General features: G+C 39.4%; 1 protein-coding gene across 1 annotated transcript; it reads left to right on the forward strand.

The window, feature by feature from the left end:
* The first annotated feature begins 15342 nt into the window (after window positions 1-15342).
* Window positions 15343-16755, forward strand: LOC150099553 (innexin unc-9-like). The gene has a single exon (XM_090403457.1). The coding sequence runs from the start codon at window positions 15343-15345 to the stop codon at window positions 16753-16755; it is 1413 nt and encodes a 470-aa protein (XP_090259583.1).
* The last annotated feature ends 638 nt before the right edge of the window (window positions 16756-17393 follow it).

Below are 17393 nucleotides of genomic sequence, written 5' to 3' on the forward strand. Positions count from 1 at the left end.
TAACTTATTTCATGTGTATTCTCAATTTAGTTACAATTAGTATTTTTAATTAAAATTAAAGTTATGCAACAAACACTGAGGTTGACTCCTGATCCTTAATGTCCAGGAAATTATTTTTTTGCTACCAACATACATGAAGTAATTGAAAGTCTAATATCAATCCCCAATCCCCTTCCAGCTGGTTCAAAATACCCATTCATTCTGGTACTCATATAACCGTTTCCTTTTCACACTTTCCAACTTTGCATTATCCATAGACAAACTGAATATTTCGCACAAGGGTATCATTGATGGATGTTTAACAGTAGTACTCCAATGACTGAATCCCGTGACACCTCTTTTTATGAGAAACTTCTCCAATATACTGCTCGCTCTCTGATATCAATCATCGATCCACATTCTCCTGTTCATGCTATCCAATTGCCTTTGATATTAGCATAGTAATTTACCGTGAGATATTATGTTGGATTTTATTGCAAAATAATTGTTAAGTGTCGTTTATTTCATACATTCAAGTCAGTATTTCCAAGAACAATTTTTTGCTGAACTGACCCAGTTCCCAATCACTTCCCACTTTCTTACAAAATGTACAACGATGATCATCTGATGGTGAAACATCCATTTACTGTCTGGCTTCGAATTCACCGAACCAACTTCTCTTTAATTTTCATCTCTGTTCTTTAAAATACCTTTCTCATTCTGCCTTCGCAAAGAGAACGATCTTCAGCTTTTCCAGAAACATCTTAACTAATTCATTTCTTCTTACTCTTTTGCCCAGACCTAGTACTGATGTCCTGGAGGTTTTGCAGCCTTTTGGTGGATCTGATATATATAAAACCTGGAACATGATCGCCGTTTAACACATATATAATTGCGATTTATATGCTTATTCAAAAAATTGGAATTCCAGTCTTGATTAGCTTTTCTTTCACAGTCTTTCATCATAAAGACTTTGGTATCTAAGTTATTAAGATTCTTTTGGCGTATCTTGGGCTAAGAAGATTCTAGAAAGAATGTGATAAAATGTTTCTGATATGGCAAGAAGTGATTTACCTTGTCTGACTTCCAGGTCTTTTAGGGAGGTTTCTAGTACACTGTCCTAAACATTGGAGCAGTATTCTAATATTGTGAATTGAGGATTGTAATATTGCTTATCTGACCTGATATCTAAAGATAGAAATGCCTGGTCATCTTCTGAATGATGTCAGGAAGTCAGCTATTACAGTATTGCCATCTGAGTGAGAGTAGTGGAAGCGCAGTTGATCAAGTTGCTCCCGATGGACTTGGCATGGGACCAGAAAGCACGATCGACTTCTTTATTACTCGTAAATTCACCAATTAATAACTATCAGTATAGATTCTGCCACAGACTGGCAGAATATATACTGATTCTCCATTTTCCTCCACCTTTTGACAAGTTCTTCCGTGTTCAAGCTGAAAGATTATCCCAAATCCAGAACTTTGTCTTTACTAATGTGTGTATCATTCAGCACTCGTCTTCCTTTCTGATAATAGAAACATTTACTCCAAATTTCAATAATGCAGTTGTTTTGTGGATACTCTTCGCCTTTTCCTTAATAATTCTGCTAATTATGCCGCCCGATATCTTTGTCTGTTTTCCCCCATTCAGTCACTTAAATCATTTCGAATATTTTTGGAGCTAGCAAGGAAACCATTATTAAAACTCTTGCAATATTTTCTTTTCGGGGCCCATTGATTTTTCTGATACTACTCACATAAATCGTTTGCCTCTTTCTCGTCCATGTATGCACACACATATCATAACTACAATCATCCTTCTACATGATCCTTATACGCTAAACTACAAGCTCTCGTTCTACACACTAGAATTCTAATTCATTATAATCATCCTTACAACGCGCCTGTTGATTGAAAGCAAGATCTGCTTGTGACGTCAATTGAACTCAAATGCAAAACTTTTTCAAGTGGTGGAGAGCATCCCACCACTGACCTATGAAAACTCCCCTGTTTACAAAGAAATTGTCCTTAATTAATAGGAAACGTTCAAAGTTTTCCTATTAATTAGAGTTCTAAGTCTTTTCCGTTGTCCCATCTTGTAATGAATGAAATCTCTATTCAAGCGACTTTATTCAGAAATTTTGCTCTTTCACAGTATCTGGCTACATTGAAAATTTCTCAATTGTTTCACTTTTATCTTTTCGTTTATTTACTGGCTAACTTTAAAGTGACAATGGAAATTTTGCAAGAAACGATAATGCCTCTGAGATACACAATGACAACACCCACGCCATAAATCAGAACTCTGGAATGTCTCCAAACCTTTTTACATGTTCAAGTTAAACAAGAATTATTTTGTAGTTCAGCAATTGATGAGGTTCTTTTGTATTTCGAACAAGGACAGTTTCGGTGGCAGAAAACCGCATCTATTGAAAAGGTTTTGTGAATAGCACCCTGCGTCATATCCAAATTCTGTGGATAAATAGTACTATTGAAGAGGGTCGCTTGCATTTCCAAGCTGATGGCACTCAACACAGAAAGCAATATTAAAAGCCCAAATCTATTAATTCAACCTATTTTTCAGTATAATAGCAAGGCGTATGACGCATTTCTACGATGGCATAGAAGTCTTCTAAGATCTCCTTGATGATCTTGAAACGTACATAAGGTTCAGATCATATCGATAGTTTCTTTTGGACAGCGGCTATGGAAAAACTCCAAGAATACTCCAGACGTTGCTTTTGATATTTTAAAGGTATTTCATTAGTATTCTAAAGGTCATTATTCTTTATTTGGCTGCTTATTTTCCTCTATAGTGGATGGTTTTCTTTTTTTTCCCTCACCAACTTTCTATATGTCAGCCTTCTTTCAATAACCGCAGATTTAATACCAGTAATATCTGGATCGGTTGGATCCGGGTTAACTATCCTGCCTCAGCTGAGATGGCTTGAAGACACTGTGATAAAACAGATTTTATCTCGGCCACACCCGCATAACAAAGCTGATTAATTTGTTGCCGGATACGGTTATTGCATATGCCTAATCATATGCAATAACCGTATATTTGAAGACAACTATACATATTGCTTCTAGGAATAACACTTTCAGCTTCTCTACAACAAGTAAATCATAATGTTTTCATCGTTCAAATACCATACTTTCTCTAGACTTACTTCTCCTGAACAATGTTTACAATATGGAAAAAAAGAATATTAAGCAGTTTCAAATGGTTTTACCATTTGCATGTAGGTACGTCTTACATCACTTCAATATAATGTGGACAATAATGAAGGTATCCGATAATATTTTCCATGTGGTAATGTGTCCTTCAGTGTGTGTTCCCAGTATCTAAGAGTGATCAGATCAGACTATAGTGTGTTCAAGATGAATGAATCTCTTCGTTTATGTTTAAGAAATTTTCAGTAAGGAATGAATTGTCATTGGTAAGGAGACCACTAAGACACACGTAAGACACTCTGCGAGGACAGCTCTAACTTGCGTTTACTCCATCAATTAGCATTAATATAATTTACAGGAATCGCAATTCTCGCAAAGCATGTGCATTTTCAGACGGTACTATCCTTCACAAACTCATGTTCATTATTCTACTTTTGTCGGCGTACACGCGACCAGTAAATATACATTCTAACATCACTTTACATTACGCCTGTTGTAGTAGTCACAAATACCACCGTGCATTGAGTTGGAAATACACCCATTACTGCCATCTATACGCCGCACGCACATTCTCTGTCAGCGTTTATTTAAGGTTCTGTTTCAACTACAAATTCCTCAGACCTTGTGTATAAATTCAAAACTCCTACCTCGAAATGCTGATCCATTTGGATTGATGCAACTAAATTATCATTAAAATTCGAGGCCACCCCATTTAGTTTCCTTATTCACTCCACTCATGAGTGGAGGGAGTGGATTTATTATGCAGAGTTCACTGCCTGTTACTCTTATCCAGTTAGGCATCTATACTAGTCTTTTCATTGGCAAAGTTAAGCAGAAAATTTTGTTCAAACATTATAGGATTTTTCTCCCTCGTCATTTTGAATCTATTTTAATGTTTTTGTAGAAGTTTTCCATGTTCTGATAAGTTGTATGTTGATTGGACTAGCATTCAAATTTGTGTTTCTGTGTTGACGGCATCCGTATGTTCTTGGCAAAGTATAGTAGAGAGTCGGCAATTGAGTTCAAATTAGTGGCTGATTCCATCACTATAGTTTAGTGACAAAATATGCTCAAGAATATGCATCTTCAACCTCTTACACTATCCAGCACTAAGTGATGAATAAAAGAAGAAAAATTTGTTTACCTACATGTTTAACTAGCTTCTTGTTAAGCGTGCAGGCTCAAACCCTGACGGCTTGATGAACAGTCATTTACTCTTCATCTTCAAATACCCTGCTTGGCATATGGAAATACGATATTTCTTACACTTTACCACTAGGGCGCGAGGAACCTTTATCAGAGCTTTTCAACTGAAGGTGAGTTAATCGGTCTCATACGGAGGTAGAGAGTTTTTCGTCCATCAGAACAGCCAACACTGACCTCATAGGCCTGAGTTGCTTCGGCCGTAAATCTAAATAAACACTTTACCATTATCTTATTACTCGTGATCCTGTCTCCTTCAAAGAAAAAAAAGCCGATAGTACAAATAAGACTCGTTTCACCAAATTGGTTTTCTGTATCCACATGATTTAAATAAACTTCTTTGGACTCTTGCTTTTAATTGTTTCTGGTTATTATTGGTTCGTTCTTGGCTTTGAAACTCAAATATATCTACATAAAAGGTGATCCTTAAAAAGTCCCTTCAACCACTTATAGCCATGTTTTTCCCCTCTTTACAAGTTCTGCGTTTTTTTTTTTTTTTTTTTTTTTTTACACGCAGCACTTGTATTTATACCATTAGCATATCTTGTTATGCAAGCATTATATAAGAATGTGTGCAGGAGTAAAGATGCTTTGATAGATGTGACAGGAATTGATGAACAAGAGTTTGTGTTCCCCTACCGGTTGGCATATTTTGAGGTAATTTGAAACCGCATTTTCTAAAGAAAAAAAAATTCTACTTCGTGAGAGACTAACTCGGCTGCAGTTGTAAAAGCGAAGAAATGTTGCTACTATCCTTGAGGAGAGTTGAACTCTGGTCATTTCGGCTCAAGAATTGGGTTGCTTTGAATTGTGGACGCAGCAGCTAAGACTATGAGGCCAATGTATTATGTTTGTTAGTTGCATGTGTTTTTCTAGCTGGTTTGTCGATTTTGTGAGATGATTAACCCTGCCATCTCTCCATTTGAGGTGAAACGCACCATCTATCAAAGTCTTTCCAAAGGTCCTTGGTGTCTTAGACATGATTCCGAACAAAGTCCAACTAAAAGAATTGTGTTCGAATAAGTAATGAGAGAATCACTGGAGTAGTGGATTCTTGCCAGTAGACTACATGATTATCCATTTCTTATCACGTGGTTTATCCCTTAAAGTGATTGCTAAATTAACGAATGAAACAAAACTAGTAGATGAGAGAATTCTTAGTCAACAGCGCCACCTAGTCAAGGTTTTTAATTATGTAAACGCGTTTAATAAATTGGGTGTTTGTTATTTCTAATCAAAGTCCTATAGCCTATTTACTTATCGTTAAATGAATCAAAAAACTGTTAATTTTCAAGCGTTCCTTTAATTAGTGGGAATTGCTTCCTTTACTATTAGTTTCTCTTTCCATCTCTAAACTGGAATTTGCCAACTGCCTTGTTTCCACTGTAAAACCCGCAGGTGTTTCGTTTAGTTTTAATTAATTTCAAAAAGTTGTGTATTCGTTTCAATAATTGCCTCATTTAAAGGAATAGCCATAAATTAGACTTTTCGGTAATATTCGATCACAGCTAATAACATCACCGATAGAACGAAGTTTCATTTGTGCAGTCACACGAACAAGGAAATGGTGCTGCTTTAATGACACTGTGTTAATGTAGAGTACAATCTTTGATAGCCTTTTTAATTACCCAGGTGATAGTTGTGCAGTTAAAAGAATAATTTTCTCTGTAATTGAAAACTTTGTTAGCTGCTGCAACAAGATGGCACATACGAGCTTTACTTGATATCTTATAGTTGGGCAACACCTTGAGAAATCTTCACATCAACATCATACAAGTTAATGAATCCTAGAAATGAATTTTTAATGAGCAGAAGACTAGTGGAGTTTATACTTCCGCTGCTTGAAATCGTAAGGAACACAGGCCTCTAGGGAGCTTCTGCTCCTGCAGCTTGAACCTATAAGGAGCAGAAGCCTCTAGTTGAGTTATGCTCCCAACTGAACCTGCTCCCAGCAAAAGCTTTGTGGAGGTCACTCCTAAAGCAGAATAAAACGCTATTAAATTAATGATGGAAATTAATACGTCGTTTTTAACCTGTCCTTTTTCATTTATTATGGAATAGCCATTACTGAATCCAGAGAGGGTAACGAGTATAATATACTGAAATATTCAAATTTAGCTGATTTCTTCAGCTAAATGTTTATCCTCCTCTGCAATAGTTGGGATCTTTTGTTTCCAGTTATTTCTATGAAACGAATGCAAGAATTTTAATAGCATCCGGAGTTCAGTACTTGAAGATGTGTTACCCTAAAAATTAATGAAATGGCAATCCAAGAATAATACTATTCTTGGATACGTTTTAAATGGGAGTGTTTCAAGTTTTCAGTGTCAATAATGAATACCATTTCCCCCACTGATCTCTAACCATTTTCATTATTTTAAAATCGACTGGAAGCTTGTTTTTATTAAGAAATCAAGAAATATTCTTCTTTGGCCATTAAATAATTTATTTTTGCTACTATATTTAATTTAAATTTAAGCATTTTTAAGCACTCAAAGTATAATAATAGTGCCTAAAACATAAAAAATATTCATATTTATGAATTTAGGGACACAAAACACACGCGTTGAAAAGATTATTTTACTGATTAATAATAAAATAATAACTTGACGTTTCGACCCCTGTATCGAGGTCATCATCAGAAGCAAGAACCAATCTACATGCTGTTGCACTCAATACAGGTAAATTACATCTACGTGGTTAACTAATCTTTTTTCTTAGCCTGCCCTCTAGTGATAAAGAAAATTATCAATAAAAACTACATTATTTCACAGATGGCTTCTCCACATTCTTGGAATGGTTAGACCATCATTTGTATTCAGATTCGGATCATGTTTGAGCATTTCACAAGCTTTCTTGAATTTCCGCTCGAACCAGGTTTTGGTGCAGTGTAGTGACTTGGTACCTTTCCAATCAAGTTGATTGGAAAGGAAATGCTCAAACATGATCCGAATCTGAATACAAATGATGGTCTAACCATTCCAAGAATGTGGAGGACCCATCTGCAATCTTCATATGGTTTTCCCTTGTGGTTGCAATCTTCATAGCAACCACAAGGGAAAATCTCAATACGTCTTGGTGAAGTGTTTTTTATTTTTTCCTCCTGAACTTTCAATAGCAACCTTATTGTACAAATCTAGAAGATAATCGTAATATAAAAATATGAACTGTATAATTCAAGAAGAATCCTAGTACGTGAGGACTTGAGCAGAGTTTATTGTAGTTTTTATTGGTATTTTTTTTATCACTAGAGGGCAGGCTAAGAAAAAAGATTAGTTAACCACGTAGATCTAATTTACCTGTATAGAGTGCAACGGCATGTAGATTGGTTCTTATACACATGCATCCTTCTGATGATGACTTCAATCTTCTTCTTCTTCTGCAGCTTCTCCCACTTAAGTGGGGTCACTATTGATAATGAGTCTCCTCCACACCTTCCTGTCTTGGGCTATCACCACATCCAAGTTCTTCATCTTCAAGTCCTCTTCTACCAGCTCCCTCCATCTCTTCTTTGGCCGCCCACGCTTCCGCGTTCCTTGCACATCCATCTGCATGACTTTTCTTCCCACATATTCGTCCTTTCTCCTCATCACATGACTAAACCATCTCAACCTTGCCTCCTGTATTTTCGCTCCTAAGTTCGTAACTTTCACTGTTCCCCTGACATAGTCATTTCTCAGACGATCCTTTCTGGTCACACCGCACATCCACCTAAGCATTCTCATCTCTGCTACTTCCATCCTGCTGATGTTATTTTTCCTCAAGGCCACAGTTTCTATAGCATATGTCATAGCTGGCCTCACTATTGTCCTATAGATTTTGCCTTTCAGATTAATCGGCACCCTCTTATCGCATAACGCTCCAGCCATCTCCCTCCAGTTCCTCCAACCCGCTTGTATCCTGCATCCCACTTCCTTCTCAGCTCCTCCATCTTCTTCCACTGTTGAACCTAAGCATCTAAAGTCTCTCACCTTCCTGATGACATTTCCTTCCAGCTCCAGATCTGTCTCCTGTCCACCGCCCACTGCGCAACACATATACTCTGTCTTGCTTCTGCTCAGTCTCATACCTCTCTCTCTTCCTGTACTTTTTCCCATCTTTCCAGTTTAGTTCCCGCTTCTTCTCTAGAATCTGCACACAGCAAGATGTCATCTGCATACAACATTGTCCAAGACGCATCTTCTCTCACCTCCTCTGTTACCACCTCCATCGCAATATTAAACAGAAACGGACTTAACGCTGACCCTTGATGCAAGCCAACTGTTACTTGAAAATTTTCTGTCTGTCCCAGACAGGTCCGAACACTTGTCTTCACATTTCTGTACATCTCCCGCACCAACCTGACATATTTCTCCGGAACCGTCTTCTCCCTCAGACACCTCCAGACTTCTTGCCTTGGCACTGTATCGTATGCTTTCTCCAGATCAATAAATGCCAGATGTAGCTCCCTTTGTTTCTCTCGATACTTTTCCATCATCTGCCGTAACCCAAAGATAGCATCTGTTGTTGATCTCCCAGGCATGAAGCCAAATTGTTCCTTTGCAATTTCCACCTCCTTCCTCAATCTACCATCAAGAACCCTTTCTAAGATTTTCATTGTGTGGGACATCAACTTTATTCCTCTGTAATTTTTAGTCTTGTGCATCCCCTTTACCCTTGTAGATGGGGACAAGAGTACTCTCCCTCCATTCCTCGGGTATATTTTCCTGTTGGCAAACTTTCATGAACATGTCCCACAACAGGTCAATTCCCTCTTCCCCAGTGCCTTCCATGCCTCCACTGGAATTCTGTCGGGGCCCACCGATTTTCCATTCCTCATCCTCTTCATGGCCTCCGTCACTTCCACTCTACTGATGTTCTGCACCATCCCCTCAGAAGGCTGCCCATCTTCTCTGTGAGTCCTTGCATTTTACTCATTCAAAAGTCCCTCAAAGTATATTTTCCATCTGTTTCTTATGTCCACATCCCTCCATAATACTCTTCCTTCAGCGTCTTTGATCTGCCTCACATGTAAGATGTCCTTTGCTGCTTTATTTCTACATTTCGCTAGTTGGTAAATTTTTCTCTGTCCTTCCTTTGTTTCTAATTGATCATACAGATCTTGATATGCCATGGCCTTCGCCTGTGCCACAACTCTCTTGGCTTCTTGCTTTCTCTCTCTGTACACCTCTCTGTCCTCTTCCACTCTTGACTCATCCCACTTCTGCTTTGCCTTCCTCTTAGCTGTCACTGCCACTTGTACATTATTATTCCACCACCAACCCTCCTTCTGCTCTCTAATCTTTCCAGATGTCTCACCAAACACCTCAATTGCACAGCTCAGGATTACTTTTGAATTATGTTCCCACCAATCTTGTACACTTTCCAGTCCATCCGGAATCCTCTCTAACACCCTCTCCCTAAAACGATTCCTCACACTCTCCTTTTTAAAGCGAAACAACTTAATTGTCTTCATCCCATGGCATCCAGAGGTTCTTAACTTCGATCGTATTTTAAAGTCTGCGCACAGCAGTCGGTGTTGCTGTGCTACTTGATCTGTTGGAATTACTTTACAATTTGTCACAACCTTAAGATGTTTTCTTCTAGTCAAAATATAGTCAATTTGTGAACTGTTGTTACCACTCCTAAATGTTATCAAATGTTCTTCCCTCTTGTAGAAAAACGAGTTCACAATTGCCAGATCAAACGCTACTGCAAAGTCCACAACCCTCTCTCCTTCCTGGTTCATCATTCCCACCCCGTGGCCACCATTCACCCTTTCACGGTCTCTATTCTGTCTCTCTATGTGTCCGTTCAAGTCTCCTCCGACAATCACCATCTCATTTTCTTCCAGTTCCCTCATTTCTTCATCTAACACGTTCCAGAACTCATCTTTCTCCTCTGCTATACAACCAACTTGCTGGGTATATACACACAATACGACCACCCGCTCTTCTCCAAGATGACCCAATTTCATTCGCATGATCCTGTCGTTCCTTCTACCCACTTTCAGTACTTTGCCCTTCATTCTTCCACACACCACAATTCCCACACCATTTCTTCCCTCGTTATTCGCTCCAGAGTAGAACAATTTATATCCATCTCCCAGGTCCTTTGCCTTTCCCCCCTTCCACCTTGTCTCCTGCACACATAAAATGTCCAACTTCCTCTTCCTCATCATGTCTGCCACTTCTCTTCCCCTTCCAGTCATGCTTCCAACATTCAGTGTTCCCACTCGCAACATCCTCTCCACCTGCTGGGCTCGCTTCTTTAACCGCACCCGCCCTTGATGCGGTAGCCCTCATCCACTTCTCGCAGCTGTAGGGCGATGTGGCTGCGCGTCGCTTAAGGGGTACGCCCTAGCCCTTATATCATTTTCTCTTTGACTCATATCATAGTTTGAGCTGGCATTGAAGTTTTACGACCGGATGCCCTTCCTGACATCAACCCTCGCCATTTATCCGGGCTTGGGACCGGCACCTATTGAGGCTAGCTTGCCTCCTTCGGTGGCTGCATAAGACGAAATGATTTAGCAAGATAGGAAAGACTCGCCCTTAGCCCTCGAATACTCTAATAGCATCAGGGGGAAGGAGCAAGGAAAGGAGAAAGAAGCAAAGAAAGAAGAGGAGGGACCAGTCTACAGAATAATATAACAGATGTATATTACATGAAGTAAGGCATGGTCCAGCATCTGGTACCTCGGGTTTGCCATGCCCGTACTCACTAAAGTGAGCCCTTGAGGTACGATGATGACTTCAATACAGGGGTCGAAACGTCAAGTTATTATTTTATTATTAATCAGTAAAATAATATTTTCAACACGTGTGTTTTGTCCCTAAATTCATAATGAATGCTGATCACCGTGTAACCTTAAAAGAAAGAGACAAAAATTATGCTTTGAAGTTAGATTTATGTAAACTCTTTCGAAAAAAATCTAGACGTTTAAAATATTTTGAGCTGCTTCCAAAGTGCCATATAAAATATGCCACAATTCTCCCATATAAAACTTTATTAATTGTACCTTGAGTTCTGTATCTTACTGCAGTCATAGGCGTTGAGTATTGATTGATAGCATGGAATTTTTCTGCTAGGACAAATATTTAAATATTTCAGGATACTTGGTTTATGCTCCTTTTTCTAGCATTAGTCATTGATTGCAGTAATTAATGTACACGTGCATTCTACGAATAAATGGAAAGGATTATATTGCCTGATTCAGATTTCTAGTCATACAGTTGCCAGGGTGGGAAGTTAACGTTCATACTCAGGCATATAAATGAAAATTCACAAACTCTAGAATTAAATGCATTTATGAATGTGAGGTGTATTCTCATTCTTCTTTCAAAGCCTTCACAGATTCCGCCCGACTCTTGTGGATGGACGAGTATGTGGAAAAGCTCTCTCTCTCTTATCCAATCATGCCTATGGGAGATTTTTCTGTTTCGTTTATGCTAAATATCCTCCGAAATATCCTTTTAAAAAGCGATGTATTTGAAAAAGCGAAAGGATATCTTGAGTGATTAAATGGCAATGATTTTTGAACATGCTATGGGATGAAGTTGAGTTTTATATGAATGACTCGCGGCTTGCTGGAAGTGCGGAATTTCAAAGAAATCTTGCCGAGATGCTCCACGAGTTTATACTTTGTAAGAATTGTCAAAATGCATGTTTTGGAGTGGATTTCTTCTGAAATTTATCACTGTTCCACTGTTTTAATTTTGCTTTTAAGAAGATCATCCCTCTGGTTGTGTGCTGGACATTTTGTAATACTACTTACTCCTCATCTTCTTCCTTTCCAGGCTTATTGGCCAAGTGGTCCGTTCCGGACTCAATTCTATCTTTTCAAGAGTCTTCCTCTGCATCGAGTACGTACCTTTTGGGTGGTAATTTAGAAGTTGTTTACGTAATCTGCTTCTATTCATTCTCAGTAAGTGTTCTTTCAATTTTTCTCTATAGCGAATAATTGTTTCAATTTAGAGTTTGTAATTCCGAGTTTATTTCTGATTTTGCTGCTTTTGATTTTGTCCATTATTGTGACTCCTTCAGTTCTGCGCAGAAATTTCATTTCGGCTGATTCAATCCTCCTTTCATCTGCTGTTTTTATTGTCCGTATCTCACTGCCATAAAGTAAGATAGGTTCAGCTACTGTATCGTGAATTCTTATTCGATGGGTTTTTGTACATAATTGGGGTTAAAAATTTTATTTATAATGCACGCCTATTAGTTTTAAAAAGTTTGATATCTTTGGTTCTATATCAGCTTCATTTGTATATGACATTGTGCAACCTAAATATTTGAATGTATTTAATTGCTCTATTACTTTATTGTTTATTACTATTTTGCATCTAATTGGATTAGCACCTTTGAAGGCCATGACTTTTGTTTTGTCTGTTGATATTTCCATACCATATGTTTTTATCTGATTATTTAGACTGCATAATGATTTTTGTAGTTCATCTTCATTATTTCCAAGGATTATTTGGTCATCAGCAAACAGTAGAGTATCTTATCAGTTGTTACGGTTTATCTTGAACCTCCTTCATTAGTTATCTTCCATTCCTTTATGCTTTTATCCATGTATATATTAAACAAAACCGGTGAGAGAGGACAACGTTGATGTACTTCTCGATTTATTGGTTTCCAGCTTGATGTTGAATTATTGTACTTCACAGATATTTTATTATCTTGATATATATTAAATAAGGCTCTAAAGAGTTGGTTTAGTATTTCATATTCTTCCAGGATTTCCCATAGTTTTTCTCTGATAATTTTATCAAAAGCTTTGGTGTAATCTATAAAAGCTGTGTATGTTTCTATGTTCATTTCTCTGTGTTTTTCGATTAGTAATTTTAACGTAAATGCAGAGTTTATGCAAGACCTACCATTTCTGAATCCGTTTTGTTACTTACTCCTCTTTTATTTACTTAATCAAGGATTAAGAGGTAAGATTAAAAAACGAATTGTAATTTCTTGAGTCTCTTGATTTTCTTTTTTATCGAGGAAATTAAATCTTGACCAAAATATTGGCTAGTCAAGATTTAAGTCTTTCATAAGGAGTGAAAAAAATGATTCCTGGACTGAAGGATTTCGATTTTCTTTTATTTAATTTAAATTTTCTTAAATGTAATTTAATCGTAAAATTTCGAAAATAACTTCAATAAATAACATCAACGAATGTAGTAAAAGCAGAAGAAAACAGTTGTACGTAAAAAAAATCGATTTAAGTTCCTCAATAAGAAAGAAAATCAAGAGACTCAAGAAATTACAACTCTTGAAAAGAAAACAAATTATGAAATCGAAATATAAAGAAAACAAAAGTTCGAAAGAAAAAGAGTGAAGAGAACACTGCAGAGAATATCATCACCGAGTTTGTTTGTTAGATCAGAGCAACGAAGCAATTGAAGAATTCGTATTCAGTTGTGTGCACAGCAATAAGCATATTTATGACCACACGTATTTTGTAATTCACAAAAAAAACTATTTGGAGCATTTCCCCTCTTTGTATACATAAATATTACAAATAAAGTCACCATCCTTATCTATGCTCGCGAGGCCAACGTCCTGCACTTAATATATGTACACGCGATTATAGAAGCAAACTATTCGCATCCTTTTGTCAGACTCCCCAAGGCATTTCTCGCTACGTAACGACTTAGTGACATGATTTGATAAGCCTCCTGTTCCTAGAAAGAAGGACGGGAAGAAATATATCGCCTTTCCCCCCATCACTTATTTCAATAAAATTGCTCCACCCATTCTTGCGAACTCTGTTTTTTTTTGTAAATATTTAGCTTCGCGAAATATTTCCTCTTCTCATCTTTGCTCTTGTTTATCCTTCCGTATATCTCCGCTATTAACAGTCTTCTCCTGGTTGCGATGGAAATCATTATTTCCTATTTAACCTCCACGGGAGTTGTCTCTATCAAGGATTATGCTTCGCTTTAGAAATATGCGGGTTGGGAGGAGGAGGAGGATTCACGTTTCATCACGCATCAGTACTTGACTACATAGAGCAGATGCTTTTGTGAGATGAAGAGCTGTCTCTTACTTGCGTATCAACTATATTGTATTTATTAAGAATGCGTTTTTTTTTAAAAAAAAAAAAACAGTTGCTCAAAATCTTGTACTAGACCTTAAAAATACCACCATCCGTTGCATCATGAAGATGATCTTAGAGATCGGTGTGCATTTGTTTCCAATAATGGCTAGCCAAGGACGATTATAGGACGTCGCAAGTTCACTACCTAGTGGTTCCGAGCCTGGAGGCCAGTTCTTCAGGGCTCATTTGGGTGACGTCAGCAGTACAACGAAACGCATGTCGCATTCATCGAGGCGGACAAGAGTGTTGTACCTTCCACTCCGAAAGGAGAAAGAGCGGCGTCTCTCTCTCTGTCGTCGACGTGCAGCTGCTAGCAGATCATGTAACTCGCACAGTTCGCCGAGTTCTTTACGGAGGAGCGTGTTCCCACCTCGCAGCGGGAAAAACAGTGCCTTTCGGTTAGGGGAAAGAAGAGTTGAGAGTTTGCGCGGCACCTGGTAAGTGTAAAAACACCAATTTGTAGACGTAACAGAGATGTTTTTTTTTTTTTTTTTTGTCTCGATGTGCTGGACTTGTTAGCAATAACAGTAATGGTGTGTGAGCGAAGCGCCCTCTGGATGCTTTTAGTCTTAATGCTTTCACTAATGTAGCTCCAGTAAGTGAGCGTAATGGGGTCTTATTTATTTTTAAAGTTGCAATAAACTTCCTCTTTTGAAATGCTAATTCCCATGTCTGTTTCTTTTTTCCTTTCTTTCTTTAGGAATACGCCGAACCCCGGCCATGCAAGTTTCCTACTGCATCACCCCCGTCATTAGTGTTATTCAGCTCGTGGTCCAAATCTCCTCACCCTTTTCCATAGTTTCCTTCGTGACCTCTCCCTTCCACTCATCTCCATCCTCCTCGATCGGTTACAGACGACCGATTTCCGCTGCAGGACTGCCATCTGTTGAACCATCACACATAACATGTCATTCCTCTTCCGCTTCCACGACTTGATCGGTGGAATCCACGTGCCCATCGACGATGGCGTGGACAAGCTAAACCGGAAGTACACCTTGCTAGTGTTCATGTTCCTAGCACTGCCCATCTTCACCAAGCAGTACATCGGCGATCCGATCGAATGCTTCACGCCGACTTTCTTCACGGAGAGTCAAACTCGTTACGTCAATAGCTACTGCTGGACCACTTCAACCTATTACCTCGTGGCCGATGACCAGGATGAAGGGAGCGAAGCCCCTGAAAATGCCTTCGATGCGAAGCCTCTTCCAGACGAACTAGAATTCGCTGGATTTGAAGACACTGCCTCTGGAACCACGGACAGACTTCGCCGCGTCAGAGTCACCTATTACCAGTGGTCTCCTCTCATCCTCCTGGTTCAGGGCTGCTGTTTCCATTTGCCTTTCATCCTGTGGGGAGCGTGCGCCCACAACGCCGGGGTAAAGCTACGTCGTCTGCTGAAGAGAGCTTCGGACATCGCCAGTCTTCCTCCAGGCTGCCAACAGCGTGAGGCTCTACTGGCAGAGTTCGTGGACCAGTTTCACACGATGATTAGCGGGAACGTCGGATGCTGTGCGGATCCTTCGTGTAGAGTGCCGGTGGCTTGCCGGTGCGGGACGGGTCCGAGCCGCTACCTCTGCCTTCTTTACCTTCTGGTGAAGACCCTGTACGTGGTCAACGTGTTTCTCCAGTTCCTCCTGCTGACCGCGTTCATGGGCCGTGGTTACTTCAAACACGGAGTTGAATTACTGCGTCGTTTGGCCTCCGATGGGGATTGGTGGAATTCCCCTCGGTTTCCCCTGCAAACTCTGTGCCAAGTCCGAGCCGCAATGCAGGGTGGTCTGCGTACCTACATCTGCCGTTGTGTCCTGCCCATTAATGTGTTCAACGAGAAGATCTTCTCCGTGGTGTGGTTCTACCTCGCCTTCCTCTTGCCTCTAAATTCTGCCAGTCTGATCTTCTGGGTGTGGCGTTGCTTCCCTTGCAACCGACTAGCCTTTATCCGTCTCACCTTGTGGAGAACGCGGATGTTCAGCATCTCCGAAATATCTCGCGTATCCAGGAAGATCACGACCAACTATCTGGGATGGGATGGAGTGTTTGTGCTCAGAATGATCGAACACAACCACGGCAGCAACCTTGCGACCGTGGTCATCGGGAAACTCTGGGAATTCTACGCCAACCAGATGAAAGCCCAAGACGACGGGGCCAACAGCGACGTCGAGCTAGGCAGGGAAATGGGTAGTGTGACTTCCGTAGCTCCATCTACATCGTGGCATTCTTGTCACGCTGGTGCCTGCCACATGGGACACTTTGGGCCTCAACAGACCTTACAGAAACAACGCACTCCTCACAACGGCTATTGGAGTAAGTGCTCGTGATTACTATGGAAACCTATGCACGTTGTAGACATCCACAATCAAGCCCATCAATGGTGTCTTCCACGGTTTGCGTGTGTGAACCACATACGACTGAACAGTTGAGTGGAAGACGACACATAGTGTCGCCCGTTGGTAAGTGTATGTTGAAAAAGAAAAAAAAAAGTTGACCAATCGTTATTTCCAACAAAAGTGCACGCAAAACTCCCAACAGAGCAAAACCAATTTTCAAATATAAGCTTTTTTGAAAATTCACAACTTCTAGCACTAATGTAGGTAAGAAGGACTATATTATTTATTTCCGTGTACCGTAAGAGGGCGTCTTCCATGCCAGAAAACTGGCGTCCAAGTGAGAAAAATAAAGAAATAGCTACTTCCCTGGTGATTAGTCATTCTGAGCATCTTGTAAAATGAAGGACATTAAAATGTTCTCCTTGCAAGGTCACTGTCTAGGAGTATAGAAGAGATATGCCGGGAAGCGACAACCAAGGGGTTTGCGTGAATACGCCACATTTAGATGCAATATTTTAAAACGTAAAAAAATAATTTTAATCATACTAAATTAGTTAAGTTATGCTAAGACAGGTTATTAATTATATTTATTTAAAAACTTAATGAATTTGGTGAGGGGGGGGAGAAAG

This window comes from Typopeltis vanoorti, chromosome 14, assembly GCF_054136105.1.
Source record: "Typopeltis vanoorti isolate ZY-2024b chromosome 14, IOZ_Tvanoo_1.0, whole genome shotgun sequence".
Lineage (NCBI taxonomy): Eukaryota > Metazoa > Arthropoda > Arachnida > Uropygi > Thelyphonidae > Typopeltis > Typopeltis vanoorti.

Bases quoted from the DNA above. Each gene is read 5' to 3' on its own strand.
- LOC150099553 (XM_090403457.1), top strand. From the start codon at position 15,343: ATGTCATTCCTCTTCCGCTTCCACGACTTGATCGGTGGAATCCACGTG.